This window comes from Vicugna pacos, chromosome 8 (assembly GCF_048564905.1).
Source record: "Vicugna pacos chromosome 8, VicPac4, whole genome shotgun sequence".
NCBI classification, from domain to species: domain Eukaryota; kingdom Metazoa; phylum Chordata; class Mammalia; order Artiodactyla; family Camelidae; genus Vicugna; species Vicugna pacos.
In genome coordinates, this window is record NC_132994.1 from 76,016,619 (window position 1) to 76,040,551 (window position 23,933).

General features: G+C 40.1%; 1 protein-coding gene across 12 annotated transcripts in view; it reads right to left on the minus strand.

Moving 5' to 3' along the window:
- The window catches only part of PDE10A (phosphodiesterase 10A), a 327,889-nt gene that overhangs the window by 189,770 nt on the left and 114,186 nt on the right, over positions 1–23,933 (minus strand). The window contains exons 1-2 of one of the 12 annotated variants that reach the window (XM_072966183.1): positions 21,997–22,277; positions 20,694–20,749 (exon numbers count right to left, since the gene is read on the minus strand). The exons of 6 other annotated variants lie outside the window; for them this stretch is intronic. Coding sequence is in view for 4 of the 6 variants with exons in the window: in XM_072966178.1 (XP_072822279.1) it covers positions 3,241–3,277 (37 nt within the window). In the remaining 2 variants the exon portion in view is untranslated. Of the gene's footprint in view, positions 1–3,240; positions 3,369–3,526; positions 3,694–3,810; positions 4,071–20,580; positions 20,750–21,996; positions 22,278–23,933 lie in introns of those variants that run through there. 5 more of the 12 variants (XM_072966181.1, XM_072966178.1, XM_072966177.1 and 2 more) reach the window with 5 other exon arrangements.

The following is a 23,933-nucleotide window of genomic DNA, read 5'->3' on the forward strand; positions in this document are numbered from 1 at the left end:
CTCTAGAGTGTGATATCTGTATCTTTTTAATCAGTAGAGAGAATAGGTTTGGCATATGTACCAGTAGATTATCACCAGTTTGAAAATCCTAAGAATTAACATTTCTCCATATTTCAGCATAAATGTCAGTATGTGGAAACAAGCGGCTGCCAGATGCTAAGCGCTGCTGAATTGATCCCAGTTTCCCCCCACCTCACAGGTTTATTAAGATGGAATGATACAGTGGTATCATCAAATTTGCTACGCTTATTTTTTCACAAAAAGAAAAAAAAAAAACCAAAACCAAACGTGAAGCCTTGTAAGCAGTGACCAATGTATCACAGAATATCATGCACAATGAACTAAACATATTTTTGTTGGCCAAAATTTCTGCCAAACAACTCAGGAATAATACTAAACGGTTTAAACAGACAGACAGCTGGCCAAGAGTCAAGCAAAGCCATAATAACGTTGAAAAAAATACTTCCACACAGCTGCTTGTTCAGACACGGCGCCTTTCCCTGACTCCGGCACAGAACGCGGGAAAGAAGCCAAGCAGCTATTATCAGCTGCCTGACATCAGGGGAGGCCTGCGTGCGTCACTGCCGGGAGGGACCCCGGGCTTATGGCAGTGGACCCTGGGCTTCTTATCTCAGTTCACAGGGCCTGGCGCTTCCACCACCACTGTGTGGACCTGGGAGGAAGGAAGGTGTGCGATCGTGAGGGTGTGGATTAAAGCTGGGAGCTAAGCAGGTTGGAGCCACTTACAAAACAAAAGGTCCAATGTATTACATTCATTGTAAGAAAGTCTCTGCCCTCAAACCCTGCCTTAAGAGAAAGTGAGTTTTCTTTAAAAAGGTTCTCTAGCTGTATAGAACTACCACTTCTCTCATACGCAACTCAGTGTCAAAATTGCAGTTTCAGAAGAACATTTCACTTAGAAGAGTAAAGAAAAAGCAATTTGTGAGAAAATGCACAAGTAACTTACAGTAGCTCCATTAAAACAGAGGGTTGGGGGTTGGGAATAAGATTAAAACTGCTTTCAAGTGGTCTTGAGTGTTCACAACTCTGAACACAAGATCTGAATCTGAAAGGCAGGAAGAGGTCTGTTTGCTCAACCACCCGACAGCGCTGCGCCATCACGGGAGCCAGGACTGAGAGCCTCCTGAAGAGAAAACTGACTTCTTAAAAACTACTCAAAAATTAATTTTAAAAAACCTGTAATTCATTTTTAAATTACTTTAAAACAAATTTTAAGTATTTGAGAAATAATATATTTGCTAATTAAAAATTAATTCTGCCAGTGTAATGAACACTTTTATTTTAAACATCCAGAACAGAAGATTTTTATTTACTAGTTTCAACTCAGCCTGTGCATTAAGTGGTTCTCTATTAAAAATGGACAGTGCGTTTACATCATGATTTGTATCTCAAAATACTGTATTTCACAAACTACACTGTCGTCCTGGTTATACAGCTAATAAAACAATAGACATAAAACAAGTCCACTGCTTATTATTGCTTCAAGCTTGCCCGTTAAATTAGAATAAATATAATTAATTTGCACCCAAATCCCCCTCTATATGAGTTGGAGATCAAAAACCATGGATTGAAAAATTGTTCTCTCTCCCATGACAAAATTTCCCTGTCTGACTATGCTTTCTGTTATGGATGGAAGTGTGTCCCCACAAAATTCCATGTTGAAGCTCAAATTGCCAATATGATGATGTTTGGAGACGGGCCTTTGGGAGGTAAGTAGGTCATGGGAATGGGGCTCTCATGATGAAATTAGTGCCCTTAAAAGAAGAGATGCCAAGTCTCTCTGTCCCATGAGGACACAGCAAGAAGAGGGCCATCTGCAGGCCAGGAAAAGAGCTCTCACCAGCAACTGAGCCAGACAGCACCCTGATGTTGGACTTCCCAGCCTCCAGACAGTGGGAAGAAATGTCTATGGTCAATTGTCAAAGCAGCCCTGGCAGACTCACACACCGTTTCCTAGCCTTACGCCTTATTCTTTCATCCTCTTGAGTCTGGTCTTTGCCCTCAACTGTACACTTTAGTCCCTGGTCACCTGGCTTCTCTGTCATTTGAATTAATCTTGCCTCACTACTGAGTTTGAAAACCTTTGACAATTATTGCAATGGTGGCTTAGCTACCACCACAGAATCCCTGGCTTATCCCCAACACCAGGTAGAGCCACCATCCACTTCCCTTCACTGGTATTTCTCGTTGTTTAGAGAAAACGCACAGGCGTGCCAATTCTTTGTACTCCCCCTAGATGACTCCGTCCCGATTGCACAGCAGCCAAACCAAGGCTGGTCCATTGCTCTTAAGCATCCAGACACATCATTATCTCCCTGACATGTGACTTGACTTTTTTTTTTTTTTATTAAAGGATCTCTTCCTCTTCAACATTTTTCTGAATCTTTACCCACTTTCTACTTTCTCTCTTATCCCCGCTAGCTCTCCCTCTTGGTTCTTGACAAATTCTTCGCCCAGCTCATTTAAGTACCTCCCCTCTACATCCCACGTCTGCACACTCTTTATTCCCTTCTAGCAGGTTTCTAATACACTCAGGCTTCCACTAACCTGGAAACAACAAAAACTTCCTTCAAACCTAGTAAATTCAACACACATTCTATTTTTCTTTCTTTCACCATCAAAGTCAAATCTGTAGTCCAGCACTTACTTTAATGCCCTTAACTCTGATTCATGCCTTAATCATCACACTGTGAGATCACCTCCCAGCACTGCACTGAAACCATCCGAAATATAAGCCAAACTCCCCTGAATAGTTTACTACGATTATCTCATTTTTCATCTTCCTCACTCTCCGCAATATCACAGATTGTTACCAATCCCTTATTTTCTTGAGAATTTGTCCTATGTAACCCAGCAAAGAAGGTCAGTCAGCCAATACCAACTGGTCTAAAGCAAATACACTATCATTAAACAGACAAGCCATCCTATGAAAAGTTAAACGAAAAACAATCAATTTCATAGAACTTGTCGAAAACTCTTAAAAACTAACCCATCCTGTATAAAATGCTGTAAGCTTTTTAATAAAACCATGCCAACAATGCTGTGGGGGACTGCCTGAAAGTTGACGTCAAAAAAATTCAACATATGAAGGAGAAACAAGCTTTAGTCGATTGATAATTTTAGCAAACTGGCAGATGAAAAGTCAGAGCTACAAAGGACTAGTTTGCTCTGTCTGCAAGGCCCTTCCAAGTTTCTTTGGCTGACTTAGAGACTACTCACCTGTTAAACGCTGTAATCTCCTCTCTTCTATCCTCATTCTACATTCTCTTCCTTCAAAATCTTCTCTACCCCCATGTCTTCAACTGTAACATCTCTGTAGGTGACTTCTATATCTACACCTTTAGCTTCTAAACAAACAAAAAAATTCAAATAACTGTAAGATCATTGATACCTGACCTTCTTGCATCTTTACGCCTCCCTTTTCTGTACCCCATCTCTTTAAGTGACCTCTTCCTCCCAGTCGCCTCAACTATCCCAGACTCCTCCAGTCCGCTCTCTCATTCACCTTCAAACACGTAATTGCTGAGTCCTGTCCATGCTACCTCCACAATATTTCGGCATCCTTTTAGCCTTCTAGATTCCCACTGTTACTGCCTTTGTTCAGGATACTGTTGGCCAATATTTTCCTCTCTTTTGTCAGGGAAAGTAACTCTCTCCAGCTCAGAATAAATCCTGATGAGATAAATTAATCGTGGTAATAATTTCACCCGTCTGAAAGCCACTTGTGTGGCGTCACACAGGAAAAGCCACTCTCCTTCCAATTTGACATCAGGCCTAGAGTTAACGCACCTCCCGTGCCACCATGAGAACAAAGCCAGTCGGCAGAGTGCAGCCAGGAAAGCAGCGTATCCTTAAGGACCTCGGCGAGGCACTGAACGGACCAACCCGGGGGCTGCCCGACCTCAGGGCTTCTTGTTCTATGACACAAGTTCTCCGGACCGTTTAAGCAATTTGGAGCTGGGTGTCTACTACTTGCAGCCACAACGTCGCCAACTGACGCAATCCTAACAGGCGCGACAGCCTCCTCCTTCGGCTGTTCCTTCTGATTCCAGGTCTCCAGGTTAATCTCTCCTCACACTTCTCTCCGAAATTCTTTTCTGGACGGGGGAAACCCTGGGCCCGCGAAATCCGTGACCGGCGAGCCGTGCGCAGCTCACGGGACAGACACCACGTCCGGCGGACCTTCCACAACGCACACGCGGGTCAGTCAGCGGACTCCTCCAGGGCGTCAGACGGCGGGCGGCTGCGAGCACAGACGCGCAAGTCCTGGGGCCACAGCCGCCCCCACCCCGACCGTCGCGCGCCTGAAAGGCCGGCAGAGGCCCCACACCTCTGCAGCCCCGGGCCCCGAGCGCCCGGCCGTGGAGCCACCGCGCCTGCCTACGGGCTCCTCACGCGCCGCTCGCGGGCCCGCGGGGTTGCCCTCGGGGGGCGGAGCCGCGAGAGGCGTGGCCGTGACGTCATGCACACGTCGGCCGCGCAGCGCAGCCGCCTGCGCAGAGAAGCACTTCCGTTTCCGGCGGCGGGAGAGGGCCGCAATCTCCCTTCTTCCCAGGGGGTCCTGAGGTCACAGAGAGAACTGGCTGAAGCCAGAAAAGCCTATTAAGAACCCCCTGCAACAGTGCCGTGAGAAACAACAAGGGGAGGAAAGAGTGATGATGAGGTGGTAGGACTGGCAGGACTAGAGGACCAGTTAGAGGCCTGGAGCAAAGGAGAATGACAGGGAGAATTCCAGTCATTCTTGACTCCTCTTTCTTGCCTTACATACAGACCATTAGGCAGTCCTATTGTCTCAGACTTCAAAACAGATCCAAAATCTGACCACATTTCACCTTCCTAACAGTCGGCACTCTCAGTCAAGACTTCCTTGTCTTCCATCTTGACACTGCAGTAGCCTCCTGACTGGTTAACCTGTGTCTGTCTATCCCTCTGCTAATATAGCGGTCTGTCAAAACGTAAGTTAGACCATGTCACTCCTCTGCTCAAAACCCTCCAATACCTCCCAAGCTCACACAGATTAAAAGCCAAAGTCCTCAAAGTGGTTTACAAGGCTCTCCATGATCTGACCCTCATGGCCCTCTGACCTTGAACAAACCAGACATGCCTCTGGATTGGGACCTTTGCCCTGGCCGTTGCCTCTGCCTGTAATAACTCTTTTCTCAGGTATCTACATAGTCGGTCCTTCACCTCCTTAAAGTCTGTTCAAAATGTCACCTTCTCAATTGAGGCTACAATTGACCACTGTGTTTAATATTGCTGTGTCTCAGCCCCCACTGACCCAAACTTCTGATCTTCCTCACTCTGCTATATTTATCCATTTTTCCATTGGCACATAGTTTATTTTTTATCTGCATTTTAGGGTGTCTACTACTGGAATATATGAGCCACAAACATGGCAATCTTCTGTTTTGTTCATGGTGGTATCCCAAACACCTAGAAATGTGCCTGACCCCCTAATAGGTGCTCAATAAATATTTAAATCAATGAATGTTTAAACAAATGAACCCATGGGGCAGAATCAGTCAAATATGTCTTCTGGACATGACGCCTGAACTGAGTCTTAATGAGAAGGAATTAAGCAAGCAAGTAGGTGGTTTGGGAATTTCCAGACAAGGATCACGCAGCATGAGAAAACATGGATGCAAGAAGTGTTTGGGGCATGCTGGGAACTACAAACACTGTGATGTTGATGGAGCAGAAATAAAAGGCAGAGAGGCAGAAACGAGGCTGCTGCTTGTGTATTTGAGGCCAGATTACAGAATGCCTTATATTCTAACTCAAGGTTACTGTGCATTTTTGAAACATCTACCTCCCTTTAGTGAGGAAAATTAACTTTATGGAAAAGTGGTAATGTCCGTGCAGGGCAGCAGGGATGCATCTGAGACACAGCTAAGAGTATCAGCAGCAGGATTCCTTCATTGGCTGCATGTGGTCAGCAGGTCAGTGGTGAGTGAGAATAAAGGTGAAGCCCAGTTTTCAAGCTTCAGAAGCTATGCTTATAGCACAAGTACCTAATGAGAAGATGGTAAGCCCAAATCTGGCATGTTAAATTTAGTATATTAACTTAGAAAAATAGGTGATGAAAATAAATATTAGTTTCCTTTTTAGATCTATTATGGTGACACTAAGGAGAGAAAACAGTAAGAAAACTTGTCAACTATTTCTGTTCTAACCTTCCATTTCTCTTACCACTCATAAAAATAAAAATACTAATTTTTCAACTGAAACCCTGTAACTGAGAAGAATGGTTTGGTCCACTTAATACTAACTGGAGAATCACCACCCTCTGATGGAGGGATAATGCTATGGACTGAATATTTGTGCTCCCCCCAAATTCATATGTTAAAGCCCCAATTCCCTTCATTTTGGCATTTGGAGGTGGGGCCTTTGAGGAGTAATTAAGCCCTAAGAGTGGAACTAGTGCCCTAGAAGAGTCTGTGTGAGGACGTGGCGGCCATCTGCACACCAGAAAGAGGGTTCTCTCCAGGAACCAAAGTGGCCTGCACCTCCAGGGCTGTGAAAAATAAACATGTATTGTTTAAGCCGCCCTGTCTATGGTATTTGTTACAGCAGCCCGAACTGGTAGAGACCAGAAGAAGCAAATCATTTGAAACCCATGATAGAACAGCATAAACAAAACTGAATTTCTCATAATGTGCTTCTGAGGCATTCAGGGTTTGGGAATTTCGCTTAATTCTGATAAGCAAAAGTGCTAGAGATTAATTTACTCTGTTTGGTACAAAAGCATTCAAACAGCCCTAAGCTGATCTCATATTTAAAGCAGAAGAAAGGGCTAAGTCAGTGAAGAACACTGACTAGAAGTCTGAGGACAGAGATTCTGTTCCGGTGATTTCCCTGACTTGCCACGTAAGCTTAGGAAAGTCATTAACAGTAATTCGATCGATTCTCCCCCTCTCTCCATCCAGCTAGCTACACACTTACTTGTACATTTCAGCAACCACTTTTGAACACTAACAATATGCTAGATGCTAGAAGTCTCGAGATGACAGAAACACGGTCTGTGTCTCTTACGGAAGCTGAAGAGACAGAAGGTAAACAATACATACCCGAGGATCAGTGACATCAGCTACGCCTGCCCCTCCTGCCTCCCAGGGCTGTTGTAAAGCTTAAATAAACTAACCAACTAACCGGAAGGTGTTTTCAAAATATAAAGCTCCACACAAAATAAGGCACTAATATTTTGAGGCAGACGTTCACCAAAACAGCACATTTCTCTATGAGGGTTGCTTGAGTTATCATTACTGAGCTTAAGGCATCTAGAAATACACTGTGATGCTATCTATCAGAAGTCCGTGAACTGCAAACGAAAGTGTCACTTTAAAGTTAATGCAAGGTTACAAAACAAAACCAATGGAGAAACAAATACTGTGTGGTCAGAGCTGCTTAAGTATGCAGAAGCATATGTTTTAAATTATACTTCCTAAGTCTCTGTCAATTAAATAAGAAATTGATTAAAGGACTGGATTTCAAATTAAGTACATTTTTTTTCCAAAGGTAAATTTGTTCTTATCAGATGATCTAATTATCAAGTCTTAATAAATCTTTGCATGTTAACAGCACAATAAAAAACAAACAATGAAATTTAAACAAAAGGCCATTGGGGAAGAATACTGAATATGAAAACTGAACTGAACTCAGAGGAGAAAAATCACCATATATCAAAGAAATAACATGAATTCATGAAATACACACACACACACACACACAAATACACAAAACAAAACCTAAATTTTACTCTTTGGAGATTTTTTTTTTAGCTATGCAATCAAGACAAGTAAAGATGACCTTCTATGAATTTGCATTTCTTGAATTTCGTTTATTTAGTTGTCCCTTTCAAATTGTTACACATTCAAAAATGAAAACAATACGAAAAAGTGTACACTGAGAAGTTTTATTCCCACCAGACATCCTCTCCCACAAACACAACTACGTTTTTCTGAGAAAAACTGTTTCTTCATGTGGCAAATAATGAACTTTCATAAGTACAAACCACGCCCATCAAATGTATCCACCACCAAGTGCCAACATTCACAGCTGCTTGATTTATGCAAAGCTTTTCTGAGCCAACTGCTTTTCATAATTACAGCCAACATTTGTAGAGTGCCTACTATGTGCGAGTCACTATTCCAATTTACATTTATTACATCATTTAATCTTCAAAAAAATCCTATGATAAATTTGCTATTATTATCCACATTTTACAGAAGAGAAAAAGAGGGCTAAGAGGTCAATTTGCCAAAGTTTAGACAGCAAGTAAGTAGCTGAGCCAGGATTTAAATAAAATTAGTGCACCTTCCACGCTCTCTAAATCCTACTCTCTACTACCTCTCAACCTACTGTCTCACCAGTTTATAAGTAAAAGAGTCAGATACTGTGGAGGCAAAAAGACATCCTCCCAAAAGACAGCCATGTCCCATCCCCAGAACCTGCAAGTGCAACCTTATACGGCAAAATTGAATTTAAATACTTTGAAAGGAAGAGTTTCGCCTGGATTATCCAGGGAGGCCCTACATGTTGTCCCTGTCATGACAGTTCACACACCATTACTTCTACTCAAGTAATTCACGTCCCAGGGGAAAATGGAAAGAAAGAGCTAGGAAGAGAAAAGCCCAAACCTTTTAAAAGTATGTACAGAAGAGGATGAAAACAAATACATGTATGTATATGTATGACCGAAACATTATGCTGTACACCAGAAATTGATACCGTGTAACTGACCATACTTCAATTTAAATAAGTTAATTAATTAAATAAAGACTACATGGGACATTAAGGAAAAGAAAGTATATACAGAGAGAAAGCAGTTAGAGCAATTCCAGAAGCTGCACACCAAGAACTCAACTCTCAAATCTAAACGTAATAGTTAAATTTCTCATCCTTAGCAGCCGTTAAAGGAAAACAAAATGGGTCATTTCCTTTGGCTCTCAGGTCTTAGATGGGTAAGTTACCTTTGCTGTAAACTTTTACCATTTATCCCCTAAGAAAATGAAGAAATTTCTCATTTAATTCATTTTATTAACCCTAGGAGGATGGATAAAAAAATTAATCAGTGCATGTTTCCTCAAGTGAATATTGGAAGTACATAGCAATTAGCAAATTCCAGGCCCACCCCTACTGACTGAGGGCCGAGTGTCAGGAAGACTCCAGGCTAGTGCCTTAGAAGGGAAAAGACTTAACACGCAGGCCGGGGCAGGAGAGGGACCTCATTTTATTTTCATGGAGCACCTGAAAGCAGAGCTAGAAAAGATTCAAACGCATGCAGACTGCTTTACAATTTATGGGTTTTACAAACAGCACTAACAATGCTACTACAATGCCCAGTCATTCTTACAAGTAACAAAATTTAGTCAATCTTACAGCTTATAGCTGAATAGAATGCTATTTGTTAGGAATACATTTTGTCCCTAATAATACAAACATGTATTGAAATAAACACCTTCCCTGGAGGCTGGGAGAGTACATGCTGGCAAAACACACCATACAGAGAACACAGACACTGATGCTGATGAGACAGATTCTAGTCTCTGGGTTCGGAAGTTTGTCTCCACATCTACCACATTCTTTGTTTTTCCGCCAACCCCAGTGGAGTCCTTCCCTAACCGAACAAACTTTGGTTTGGAGGATGAAGCAGTACTACGGGCTGGAATGAGCAGCTGCCGTAACCTCTGCAGTGAGGAAGTGCACAGGTCACAGTGATGAGTGTTTCATAAAACTAAGTCCTTTATGAAAGGATTGTCCTTTATGCCAAAATGATGTCTTACTACTATTTGGGATATCAAACTCTTTTTGAAATTAAATGATAATTCACTTTCAACATTTTTAGCTGGCAAGTAAAAAGAGGGAAAACTATGTCATTCTCCTATTTTAAGAAAAATAATGTAACCATGAAATCCACAGAAGTGCGAATGAAGAGTTCAGTGGAGAAAACATGGGGTCTAGAATCAAGACAGGTCAAGCCTGAATCTCAACTCTAACACACGATTTCTTCAGGAACAACCTCCCCACCTATGTACAGCACAGACTTTCTAGAAATGTTAAAGGGGAAAGGCAGGTAAAGGCTCTCGCACACCCCTCGTACACAGGCAGCACTCAACAAATATTTAAAACGAGCATTCATAAAAATGCAGCTACTTGAATTTTTTTAAATCCTATTATGCTATTAAATCATTAAGAAAGCATGAATAAATGTATACAAATCCTTTCAAATCAGCCATGGTCACAAAACTAGCATACTTAGCACAGATTAACATACTGCCAACGTTTATGAACTCACTGTACATCTCTCTACAAATGGAAGTCCAAAAAATAAAAATTTAACCAACTGCAAACAGAGTGTAGCCATTAAAATATCACAGGCCTTTATATAGCTTCTAATTCCCCTTACTGGACAAGTCACAGGAAAAGCGTTAATTTGGTAAAATTATTTCAAATGACAGTGAATTTCAGGTCACTCAAGGATCTGTCTGTCTGGCTCTGTGTTCCCTACAGCACCCAGCACACATGTCCTCCACATGCTTGTGGAGTAGGTAATAATACATTTTCCCATTTTCAACTATTGTCTTAGGGGCTTTATTACTTTACATTTAAAAATGTACTGATTTAAAATTAAGAAAAATGTTTTATCTCCTTATTTTAGGTGTAAGTAAAACAAAGACTGTCAAAAACTTTAAAAATCAATGTTACAACGTTTTAACTTTAAAAATCAAGCTGGAATTTCTTACAATTGTCTGCGATTGCCTTGGTATTCATCTTATTTTCATGTTTTAAACTAATTACAGTTATCTTCAGATATGTAACAGCGCCGAACACAGACAACTGTTGTTACTGGATGGATGGACAGACGATGGATGGATAGACAGACAGAAAGACAAGTGGATGGGGAAAATTATAAAATTGGAAAATAAAAGTCATAGACTATATGCTCAGGCTAACTCATCTGAAACATGGTATGAATTGCAAGTTCAACAAACTAGAAATTGAGGGACTTGGTTTTCAAAAAGTCCAACCATACAGGTGTATCAAAAATTTTCAGTTATATTTGAAACTCTGCCTCAAAATATAAATTTAATTTAAAGAAAAGTTAGAGTGTTAAGCAAAAGAAAAACACCTCAAAAGGCAAAATGTTAGGTTTAAATATGCATATTATTTCATTTTTATGACAAAGGTAAAAAAGTATAAAAGACAGTAGTTTCTTCTGAAAGTTAACCAAAAAACTTGGACTTTCAATTGTATATATTTGAGGATGAAATAAATTTTTGGATTACTGGTAAATATGTTTCAGAGTAATACGTTAAAGACTAGAAGAGGCTCAAATAGAAGCATATTGACTAAATACCCTAATTGTTGGCTTTTCATTTAAAATAACACCAATATTAATATCAAGAAAATCGTGGATTGGACTTTTTTCCCCCAATTTTACCAATCAAGATAGTACTGATTTACAGGAAAGTGTCATCATAATAATATTTATTGAGCTAACATTTATTGAGTATCAACCATGGACTGAGCACTGTATTGTTTTAAATGTATTAACTCATTTACTCCTCACAACAATTTTTTCAGGTAAGAGTTATTATCCCCTCCATCTTACAGATAAGGAAACAGAAGCAGAGAAAGGTTCAACAGCTAGTCACACAACTAATCTGTGGCAAAACTGGATTAAAATCCAGGTGTCTGCTTCCAGAGTCACTCTTAACCTCAAGAGTAGAAATAGTTATTGAATCAAATTGAACCATATGCAAATATACGGCAACCAGAGAGTTTCATGTGCTTTTCGTCTTTACCGTAACACTTCTTGAGCGCTTGTGATGCGCCAGCTGCAGAACCCCAGCCTCCTCTGCCCTTCTTCTAATGCCTCCACTTACATGTGTTTGGGGAGACACCGTAAAACGATGTAAGTTAAAGAACCATCATTTTAAATGGGGTAGACATTTAACTCAATTACAACCACCATGATGAAATCATAAATTTTTAGAGTTATTTCCCTTCAATTAACAAACTGTTTAGATCAGAATAAGTTAGAAAATGAGATAGAGCTGTGTTGCCCAGATATTTTCTCAGCGAGTCTTATTAGTCATCTGGGTTTCAAAAGCAATAAAGCAACAGAAGAGGTATTTTTATTGGGAAGAAAGGGAGGAGCAGAGGGTGGAGTAAAAGGGGAAAATTTTTAAATTGTGTATAATTCATAAATTAGCATGGTCAGAAAGGGAATCTTCTTGTCTGTAAGTCTTAATGGCTAGCAAAAAAGGGGGCTTTTCTTTCATAGCCCCCCAAAAACAGCTGAAAATTTTTAAGCATTTTCCATCAAGTCTTTTCAGTCACCCTTTGTTTGTTATTCTTTGAAGGCAGAACCTGAGATGAAGTTTAAGTTTTGCACTTGAAATAAAACTGGTATAACTGTAGCTGGTGTCAATATAGAAGTTATTTGTTTATTGTTTTATTTCACTTTGCTCTGCTCTACGATAGTATACTTGTCCCTCATTTAGACCAGGTTTTCCACTAGCAAGAACCACAGCTGTACAGAATGGCTTGCCAGAAATCTGAACCACTACAAGCATGACTCATCTGGTCCTGCCCTGCTCTACAATCTTGGCCAAAAGGCAATGTCAAGTTCATCTCATACTTGGGACACGCAAACAAAGAGCTTAAACAGCTCTTCAAAAGATAGAAAATTGTTAAGTTGCAGCTGAATATGTATCAGCCTGACAATAAATTAAGAATATAATCTACCTGAGATTGCCTTCCGTGGATTTTATGCTGTTTGCCAGAAGAAAAGAATTTAATCCATAAAGGTGACCCATTTATTCATCAATGCTTTTTAATTTAAAAGACTATAATACGTATTCATAACAAAAAAGATCAAATATTTTAAAATATTAGACAAAAACGCTATACTAGCATAAAAAACATTTATTGCAGCATAATCAGTTTTAATTCAAATCCTTATGTAATATGATAAAGTTCAAAATGTTCTAGTTAGGATGCAGCAAAAGTGACACTAAGAGGGAAATTTATAGCAGTACAAGCCTACTTCAAGAAACAAGAAAAATCTCAAATAAACAATCTAACCTTATATCTAAAAGAACAAGAAAAATAATAAATGAAGCCCAAAGGCAATAGAAAGAAGGAAATAGTATAGATCAGAATGGAAATAAATTCAATAGAGACTACAAATATAATAGAGAAGATCAATAAAACTAAAAGCTGGTTCTTTGAAAAGATAAAATTGACAAAGTTTTAGCTAGACTAAGAAAAATAAAAAACTCTGATAAAATCAGAAATGAAAGAAGAAAAATAATAATGGATACCACAGAAATACAAAGGATTATAAGAGAATATTAAAAACAGCTAAATTCCAACAAAATGGACAATCTAGAAGAAATGCACAAATCTTAGAATCATATGACCTCCGAAGACTGATTTATGAAGAAATAGAAAATCCAAATCTGTAGTACAGAGACACTGAAATAGTAAGCAAAAAGCTCCCCCACAAAAAAGTCCAAGACCGGAAGACTCCATAGATGAATGCTACCCAACATTTAGAGGAAATTTAATACCTGTCCTTGTTAAACTCTTCTAAAAATTCAAAAAGGAGGGAATGCTTCCTAACTCACTTTACAAGGCCAGTATCGTCCTGATACCAAAATCAAACAAGGACAATATGAAAAAGAGATTACAGGCCAATATCTCTGATGAACATAGATGCAAAAATTCTCAACATAATGTTAGCAAACCAAATACATCAAAATGTTAAAATGATCATACACCATGATCAAGTGGGATTTATTCCAGGGATGCAGAGATGGTTGAACATCCATAAGCCAATCAATGTGACACATCACATTAACAAAAACAAGGCTAAAACCCATATGGTCACCTCACTAGATGCAGAAAAAGCATTTGACAAGATTCAACACCAATTTATGATAAAAACTCTCAATAAAGTGGGTATGGAAGGAATGTACAAAGGTCATTTATGACAAACCCACAGCTAACATCATACTCAGTGAAGAAAAACTAAAAGTTATTCTTCTAAAATCAGGAACAAAACAAGGATGCCCACTCTCACCAGTCACTTTGTTTATTAAAGTATAGTTGATTTACAATATTGTGTTAGTTTCAAGGGTACAGCAAAATGATTCACTTATCTATTAATTTTTTTTAATTTGAGTTTTTGTCTTTTTCAGATATATACCTAACAGTAGGATTGATGGGTCATACAGTAGCTCTATTTTTAGTTTTTTAAAAACACTCCATACTGTTTACCATAGTGGCTGCACCAATTTACCTTTCTATCAACAGTGTGGGAAGGTTCCCTTTTCTTGGCAACCTCTCAATTATTTACTATTTGCAGACTTTTTGATGATAGCCATTCTGACCAGTGTGAGATGATTGTGGTTTTGATTTGTATTTCTCTAATAATTAGCAATGCTGAGCATCTTTTAATGTGTCTATTTTGCCACTCTTATTAAACATAGTATGGGAAGTCCTAGTCAGAGCAATTAGGCAAGAAAAAGAAATAAAAGGTATTCAGATAGGAAAGGAAAAAGTAAAACTTTCACTATTTGCAGATGACATGATTTTATATACAGACAACCCTAAAGATTCCACTAAAAAACTATTAGAAAAAACTAATGAATACAGTAAAGTTTCAAGGAACAAAATCAACATACAAAAATCTGTTGCACTTCCTTATGCTAACAATGAACTAGCAATTAAGGAAAAATCCCACTTATAACAGCAAAAAAAAAAAAGAATACTTAGGAAAAATTTAACCAAGGAAGTACAGATCTGTATACTGAAAACTATAAGACATTGTTAAAAGAAACTGAAGAAGTCACAAATAAATGTAAAGATCTGTGCTCATGAACTGAAAGAATTAACACTGTGAAAATGTCCATATTACCTAAAGCAATCTACAGATTCAGTGCAACCCTGATCAAAATCCCAAGGACACTTTTCACAGAAATAGAACAAAAAATTTATATGGAACCACAAAAGGCCCTGAGTAGTCAAAGCAATCTTGAGAAATATGTTTAATAAAGCTGGAGGTAGTCAGGAGTCATTTCCTGACTTCAAACTATATTACAAAGCCAAAGTAATCAAAACTGCATGGTATTAGCAGAAACAGATACATAAATCAATGGAACAGAATTGAAAGTGCAGAAATAAATCCATGCATATTTGGACCATTAATATTCAACAAAGGAGCAATAAACATGTAATGGATAAAGGATAGTTTCTTGGATAGATGGTGTTGGGAACAATGGATAGCCACATGCCAAAAACAAACAAACAAACAAATAAAAAACATTGAAGCTAGACTACTCTCATACTATATACAAAAATCAAAGCTTAAAAAACTCTTAGAAAAAAAACAGAGGCAGTACACTCTTTGACTTTGGTCTTAGTATCTTTCCAAGTATGACTCCTCAGGCAAAGGAAACAAGGAAAAATAAACAAATGGGACTACATCAAACTAAAAAGCTTCTGTACAGCAAAGAAAACTATCAACAAAAATGAAAAGACGACCAAGAATAGAGAAGGTATTTGTAAATGATATACCTGATATGGGATTCGTATCTGAAATACATAAAGAACTCATACAACTCAACAACAAAATAACAAATAATCTGATCTAAAATGGGCAGAGGAGTTGAATAGACATTGCTCCAAGGAAGATATACAGATGGCCAGCAGGACATGAAAAGATGTTCGACGTCACTAATTATTAAGGAAATGTAAATCAAAACCATAACGAGATAGCACTACACAACTGCGAGAATGGCTATTATCGAAAAGTCAAGGAATAATGAGTGTTAGTGAGAATGTAGACAAAAGGGAACCCTCAGGGAATGTAAACTGGTAAAGTCGCTATGGAAAACAGCATGGAGATGCCTCAAAAAATTAATAATAGAGCTACTGTATAATCCAGCTATCCCACTTCTGGGTATTTATCCAAAATAAAAACACTAACTTAAAAAGATATATGCACACCTATGTTCATTGCAGCATTACTTACGATAGCCAAGCTAAAGAAACAACCTAAGTGCCTATCAGTGGATACAGGGATAACAAAGTTGTGATATATATACTACTGAGTACTAGTTGGACATACAAAATAGATTAAATCTTGCCATTGGTGACAGTATGGATGGACCTGGAGGGTATTATGCTAAGTGAAACTGTCAGACAGAGAAAGACAAATATTGCACGATTCCATTCATGTAGAATGTACAAAACAAAATAAGTGAACAAATCAAACAAAAATAAACACATTAATTCAGAGAACAGACTAGTGGTTACAGAAGGGAAGAGGCAGTGGGGAGGGAAAAGTGGATAAAAGAGATCAACTGTACAGAGATGGATGAAAACTAAAGTTGTGGTGGTGAGAATGCTGTAGGGTACATGGCTGTCTAAATATAATGCTACGCATGAAACTTTCATAATGTTATGAACCAATGTTACCTCAATTTTTTAAATTAATTTTTAAAAATATTCTAACTAGGAGAGTTGATGATATGATTCCATTTTGTAAAATGAGCAAAAGCAGCACAAAAATTGGGTACTAAAATAAAATTTTAAAGTCAAAAATTCATATGTTGACTATTACATCAACAAAATCTACAGCTAGTATTAAGACATTACATTAGTCACATTTCAGTTTTTTCAAAGCCTTATTAGTAAACATTTATGCCTTAATAAAGATATTTTTATTATAACTTGAGAAATGTAAAAATGGTAAATGTACTCCTAAAGTATCCATCTTATAAAGACACTAATATTATGAATCATGCAATCATTCTGAATATGTTAAGGATGCAAATAGTATCAAGTCAAGATTCCAAAGACAACAAAAACTTTCCTCAGATTTTTTGTTCTATCATAGCCCACAAAATAAATGATTATTATAAGTGAGCTAAATCACCAGTATTAGTATCTGTACCATAAAGTGAGATTCTTATTGAATCATACCTGCCTGTAATACATCAGCTTTCTAATAATTGCTTTCTATGCTGATTACTTTATACAAAAAAATTTTAATTGCCTTTACTGTTGAGGAATAACCCTATGACATTGGATTTGAATTGGAGCTAGCATTTAAACATTTTATACACACACACACACACACACACACACTTATACACACACACACTTATATATGCAGATATTTCCTAGCTTTATCCAATGAAAGGGCCTACAAGGAATAACACCCAAGCTTCAGTGAGCACACTTAGTGCTCTGGTCTTGGCTACTAAATACCATTCCCCATTAAACAGGACCAGGGTTCCTTGGAGAAATGGCTGATTCCAGGTCTGAGACAGAAAAGTATAAAGTAAATATAGAAAATTCCATGCTAGAAGGGCAAGTAAGTATCTAAGGCCAATGGAAACATGTGAAATGGACTAAGGAAATGTTTTGAAAGAACTGATACTGGCCCAATCTGGGGCAGTTTGAGGATCAGAAGTAATAAATACAATGGAGTATATCATGTTAAATATAAAAGGAAAAAGGAATAAGTATTGTAATGTGTTATTATAGCATTGAATATAAAAGGCATCCATGAGTCCATAATGATACCCAAAGAAAAGCAAAAAAAAAAAAAGAGAGAGAGGGCAGAGCAGTTTGGGAGTAGGGGTGGGTTGATGAGGGGAGCTCTTTACAGGATAATTCAAGATTTAAATATACAACAAATAGTAGAACTTTTCAACTCTTCATTCTGTAAGCCCCTAAGTAATAATTCAGGCAAAAATAATCAATGAATGCTTAAAACCACTGAATGAAAGGTTAGAAACATGATATTCACACTGTCTCAAAGTATCATTTCTCAGACTACTCATTACAAAGGAGGAAGATACCTTTACAGCAGAGACATCTGGCGGACACCATCTGAACCTAGTGAGCAAATTCAGCATCACCAAAAATAGAACTGACATTATGAGATGCAGTAAGAATCTGCACCAAGCCAGAGAACTATATACTCTCCTGCATGGTTTGAGAGAGAAGTAGCACAGGAAAGGAAGGGAGGAGATGAAGCTGGTATAGTAAACAAGATCCAGGTCATGGAGCAAGATTATCTCCAATCTATTGATGAAGAAACTGAAATTCGGAGAAGTCACATAACTTTCTCAAAGTCAAGTACCCAATGATTGGCAAAGCTGAAATTTAAATCAAGTCCACCTGATTCGAAAACCCAAATTCATTTGACTATTGAGACAGACAACCTCAACCACACCACTGGGTGCAAAGTCTCGGGCCAGTCAATTGTAGATTTGTCCCTGAAGCAGCGGCCCACTCCTTCAGCGCTCGCCCTGAAGTTCGCCTGCCCTAGTCTCGGTGCTTCCTTTTCCTAACCTACTTGTCTTCACATCAGTCCTTGAGATGCTTGCCTGGGGTCCATTACAACAGCCTCAGAAGAAAATCAATGCCCATTTTAATCACCTTTAATACCCAGACTTCTATCATAACTTAGCCAAAAGCCGACTGAATAGCTCCAGTTAATGTGTCCAGATCAAACACCTGATTTCCCACCAACCTGATTCTCCATTCTTCCAAACTTTGAAAGAAACTTGGCCAAAACTTTGATGCCATCATTCATGTCTTTCTCTCCCACCTCACACCAAATCCATAAGGAAATCCTGCTAGCCGTACCTTTAAAATATATCCACAACCTACCGCCTTCCACCCAGTCTACTGCCTCTGCCGCGGCCCAGCCACTGTCATTCCTTGCCAGATTGGGCCGGCTTCCTAACCTGTCTACCTGTTTCCACCCTTCTCCTCCCAGTCTGTTCTCACGGCGGTAGCCAGGGCAATTTTAGCAAGTCAGACAGAGCGCTCCTCTGCTTAAAGCCCTTCCACGGCTTCCTGTCTCACCTGGAGAACAGACAAAACCCTTAATGGGGGGGGGTCTGAACACCCCACACAATCTTCGCGTTTCTCCCCCACTCACACCAGCCTCCTTGCAGTGCCTTCAATTACACCAGCCAGGCTCTCAGATCAGGTTTTTGCTCTTGCTATGTATTCCGCCCGCTTGAAAATCTTGTCCGCAGCCATCCGCCTAGCTTGAAATCGTCGCTCATATTTTACCTTCTGGGTGCAGCCTTCCCTGCTTACAGCAACTAAAATTACAACTACACTCTGTGCGCCACCACACACTGCCGTGTTCTCTCCGTAGCACTTACCACCGACCTGGCACTCTGCATATTCTACTTGTTTCTGTCTACCTCCTCCCTTAGTGTAGGTGTCCAGGAAGATAGACTTTTTAAAAAATCTGTCCACTGCTATATTCCCAATCCTTAAAACAGTAGGCACCTAATTTCTGTTGTGTAAACGAATATCAAATAAATAAAGAGATGACAAACCCATACATACAGATCATGGACTATGACAATTATCCTTGTGAATTGTTTCTAGTTTTGGTTTTTTTTTTCTTTTTGAGCCACTTTCTTCTAATACAGGGTACTAGGTCCAAACCAGGTTTTAATGTTGAACTAGTCAGGAAGTTATCTCAATTCCTGTATGTAGAAAAGTAAGCCAGTGAGTTTTTGGCTGTATTTGTGCTCAAGCATTTTCTTATAAGGAATTCAGGTTTTTATCACAAGAATGTTTCTTCCTTTCAGAAGAAATATACAAAATAATGTTAAGGTAACTTGTGTTATGATCTTAAATGTGACCAATTAATAGGAAGAAAAAGTCCCTCAGTCCAAATGCAGCACATAAACAAAGACTTGGGAAATTTTTGTAGGACAGAAACAGATCTGCTTTAGAAATAGAATGTTTAAATTACGTGTTCCAGTTAATTCTTTTGCAGATAGCTTGACAGCTGTGGGCAAGATCTTAGCAATGTCAAACCGAAGCAGACGAGGGAAAACGTGAATGATACTAGGTCTACTTACAGTTCTGGTTGTGTCCTTCGTACGCCTTTAAGTCCGTTTTTATATACAATGGAGAGTAATTAGAAGCTAATAGAAGGCTGCAAGGCTAGCGTAACGGCAAAGAAGGGAAAGGGCAGCTAAGAGCGGCAGTGTGTGACCACAGGGAAGAGCAGAACACCTGCCCCGTAAGAACCGAACACCAGAAGCGACAAGAATGGCACCAGCGAAGTAACATCGGCTTGCTCCCTGGCCTCCGGCCTGCTCAGGGCCGTGAGCCAGGCTGACCAACCACCCGCAGTCTAATTTTAAAAGGCTTTTCCCCCACTTATTTTTGGTTGAGGAAAACCCCAAACCTGTCAATTTGCTAGACAGATCTTCAAACACGAATACGCACTTTAGCAACTATTTAACCGCATCTGAGAGTGGTAACATTATCACTGTAAGAGTTTGAAAGCAAATTTTACTACTCAGATTTAATTTCTGTTCTCCTTATTTCTAGATCTTGGAAAGAGCCTCAAAAGACTAACAATATGAAAGATCTAAAAATATACCTTAGAAGGATTATATGTGAATGCATTGGCAACTCATTGTCAAATTATCTTTTGAAAGAGGAAAAATAAATGAAAAAATACTTTTTAGCAAAACTGCTTAAAGTTTTCCACACCTAAGTCATTGCTCCAACAGCTGTTCCACATGAGGCAAAAGGGAGTTCGTTCCTTCGTGGACAATCAGGGCACAAAGCGTTCTCTACGAGGTGACGCTGGGCAAGAGACTTACGCTAAGGTTCGGATCCGGAAAATAGTGACAATCATATACCAGTCTTACAAGGATTTCTGTGAAGACAAATGAAGATCATGCACAGAAAATTCTCAGAATATTGTCTTGAACATGCTAACTGCTCAATTAATGGTTCCCTGGGTTCTTTTTTTTTTTTCTGTTAAGCTCATACAATGGGTAGAATCAAAATCTGTATCCCTATCTTTTTTTAAATAAATTAGGAGAAATTTAAACTACTAACCCTGAATTGGGAGTTAGAAACTTGCTCCTGTGCTCAGCTAGATGCATGGCTTTGCACCTTAATTTATGTAAAATAAAGTGACCAGACTGGTACGTTAAGACCACCTTTTGCACAGCTTCCTCCCCTCTCCCGTCTCTGGACGAGGTCTCCAGCTGCCTCTGATGGAATGTTCTCCTTCCTGTCTTCTACCCTCTCCAGCCCTTCCAAAGAGGTGAGGAACAGCCCTACCATAAGGTACTTCCAGGTCAGCCTTAACTCTAATCCAGACATTCTAATTTATTCTAATATCTACGTCACTCTGGTAATCTTAGAAGAGCCACGTTGTAAGATAATTATGGATGAATTTTAAAGACCACAAGCCATCATAATCAATTTCACACCAACTCCTCCCTGACTGTGACTGCCAGTGTTTCTGGCAAGAAATAAATGCGCTGCCGAAAACAAAAGCAAACTAAAACAAGCAAACAAAAAGAAGCAGTTGCAACGCATCAGCCCTCCTCTTCGTAAGGCAAACAGATCTGTGTGCACCGCCCTTGCTCAGTTTAACTGCTCCCTTGCAACAGCGACGGATTTTCCTCTGTGCCCCACGTACTCTGTGCCTTGCTACTTCTCCCATTTTTCCTCTTCTACCTCTTTCCAAGCTTCTCCCTGATCCATTGTCCTACAATCAGGTTTTGTTTTTGTTTCCTCATCAGAGAATAATGAGAAGTCAAGAGGAACCCGCTGAAACCACTGTTTCAGTTTTAGATGTGTCCCCAGGACATCATGGTTTCGTCAAATAGCTACTTTGAGGGGGAGGGGGCTGTAATAGCTCAGTGGCAGAGCACATGCTCAGCACGCACGAGGTCTTGGGGTCAATCCCCAGTGTCTCCATCAAAATAAGTAAATAAATAAGTAAACATATTTACCTCCCCCAGAAAATAAATAAATAAAAATAAACATTTGTAAAAAGCCAGCCACTTAGAGAAGTCAAGGGTCTTCAGCCGGCTTGGCACGCTGGTCCACTGGGAAGAGCTTAATAAGCATTTGGGGCGATATCACCTAAACAAGCCCCCTCCTCACCATAGAATCGTGCCATCCCACAGTTAGCCATTAGCTGCTGGGGTCCCGGGCGGGGGCAGGAACGAGCGCTTCTCTGGCCAACAGCACAGAGCTGCTAAGCCGGCCTCGCCGGCCTCTCCGGCCTCTCGGGCAGCCTGACTCCTGGTGCTGGCATCAGGCTTGCAGGCAGCCCTGGGAACAGGGACTTGGACGGGTCCTTAGATTCCTTCTAGTCCACTTGGAGTCACAGCTGACACACCGGCGGGGCTTCCACTGCCCAGCTCGCTCCAGCCAAGGGCTGACCAACCGCCCTCCAACAGATTCCAACTGCCGTGGGCTGAGTACAAGCTTGTTTCCTCCGGCGCCGGTGACATCACAGGCCGGCCCTGGAATCCTCCCCGCACCACACCTTGCTCAGCCCTCCCCAGCCGGAGGCCTTAGTCTCACTGCACCAACTCCTCCTGCCCCAAAGGGGAAGCCGACACCTTCCCATCAATCACAATCACTTCTCCAGGGGTTCCAGGGAAGACTCACTGGGTTTCCAGCGCTCCGTGCGGGGGACGAGTTGCCAAGGGGGCCTGCAGCCTTTCCAAGATGCTAACCACTTGGGCGAGAGAGAGTGGCCAGCCAGCGCACGGTTCTAAAGAACGATTGTTAGAAAATGGCAGTGAATGAGTTCTCTGTAAAGTGTGGTTTTAAGATCAGGGTAAAACTTAATCCGATGAGAAAGTGAGTTGCCTTTTGAAGGTCTTTGCTTCTATTCAAGAAACCAAACTGTGTGTGTGAATGTTTGTGTTTGAATGTGTGAGTGTGATGCACACACACACGGGTCCAGATAACTGCTCTAATGCGCCCTTCAACTGACCGTTTGGCAATCACCTCCTCCTGGGCTCCTCACCACAAACCCCGAGCCCCTTCCCTCTCAGGTGGACCCCGCGTGCGCCTCCCCTGGCATTAACTTCCTCACTGCAGCTCTCTCTGCCTCCCACTCATCTTCCCCCTGGGCAGATTTACATCCACGTATTTCCTCATCAAATCTTTCACTCCCACAATGTGTGCTGCATAAAGGACTTGAGACCACTGTGCCCACAGAGGTCCCCCAGGGCCTGGTTAGCTGCCTTTAACCTCTCTGCCAGGATCATTATCAAGGGCAACCACAAACTGGCATTTTCAAATATTGCTCCCATTCTATTCCCTCCACTCTTGTCTCACAAATAAGGAAATCATTCTTAACATATCTGATGCTGAGAGCCTTATTCGCCAGATCTAACACTCAGAGATTTATACTAAGTATGATTTCAGTACTTTTTCTATAGCTGCACACATGTGATGGTTCTTGTTACACGTAAGCTGTCACACGCTACTTGCTCACGTGTACGCAGTGCCTGCTGAGCACTGCCTGCTGTGCACTGCGCGGTGCTTCACGGGGCTCAGTGGTACTGCAACCTGTGGCATGCAACTGCTGCAGGAGGCAGAGGGGAGGCAGTGAACACACATCTTCTTTATCCAGTGGAGCACTACTCAGCCCTGAAAATGAATGGAATAATAACTATTTGCAGCAACACGGATGAAATTTAGAGATGATCATATCAGGTGAAGTAAGTCAGAGAAAGATAAATATCATATGATATCACTTATATGTGGAATCTAAAAAAAAATTACACCAATGAACTTATTTACAAAATAGAAAAAGACTCAGACATAGAAAACAAAGGGGAGGGGGTGATAAATTAGGAGTTTGGAATTAGCAGGTACAAACTACCACACATAAAACAGAAGAACAACAAGGACATACTGTACAGCACAGGGAACTATATTCAGTACCTTGTAATAGCCTATAAAGAAGAGTATGAAAAGGAATATATGCATATGTGTATACCTGAATCACTATGCTGTACACCAGAAACTAACCACCACTGCAAATCAACTCTACTTCAATTTAAAAAAGAGGACAGTCT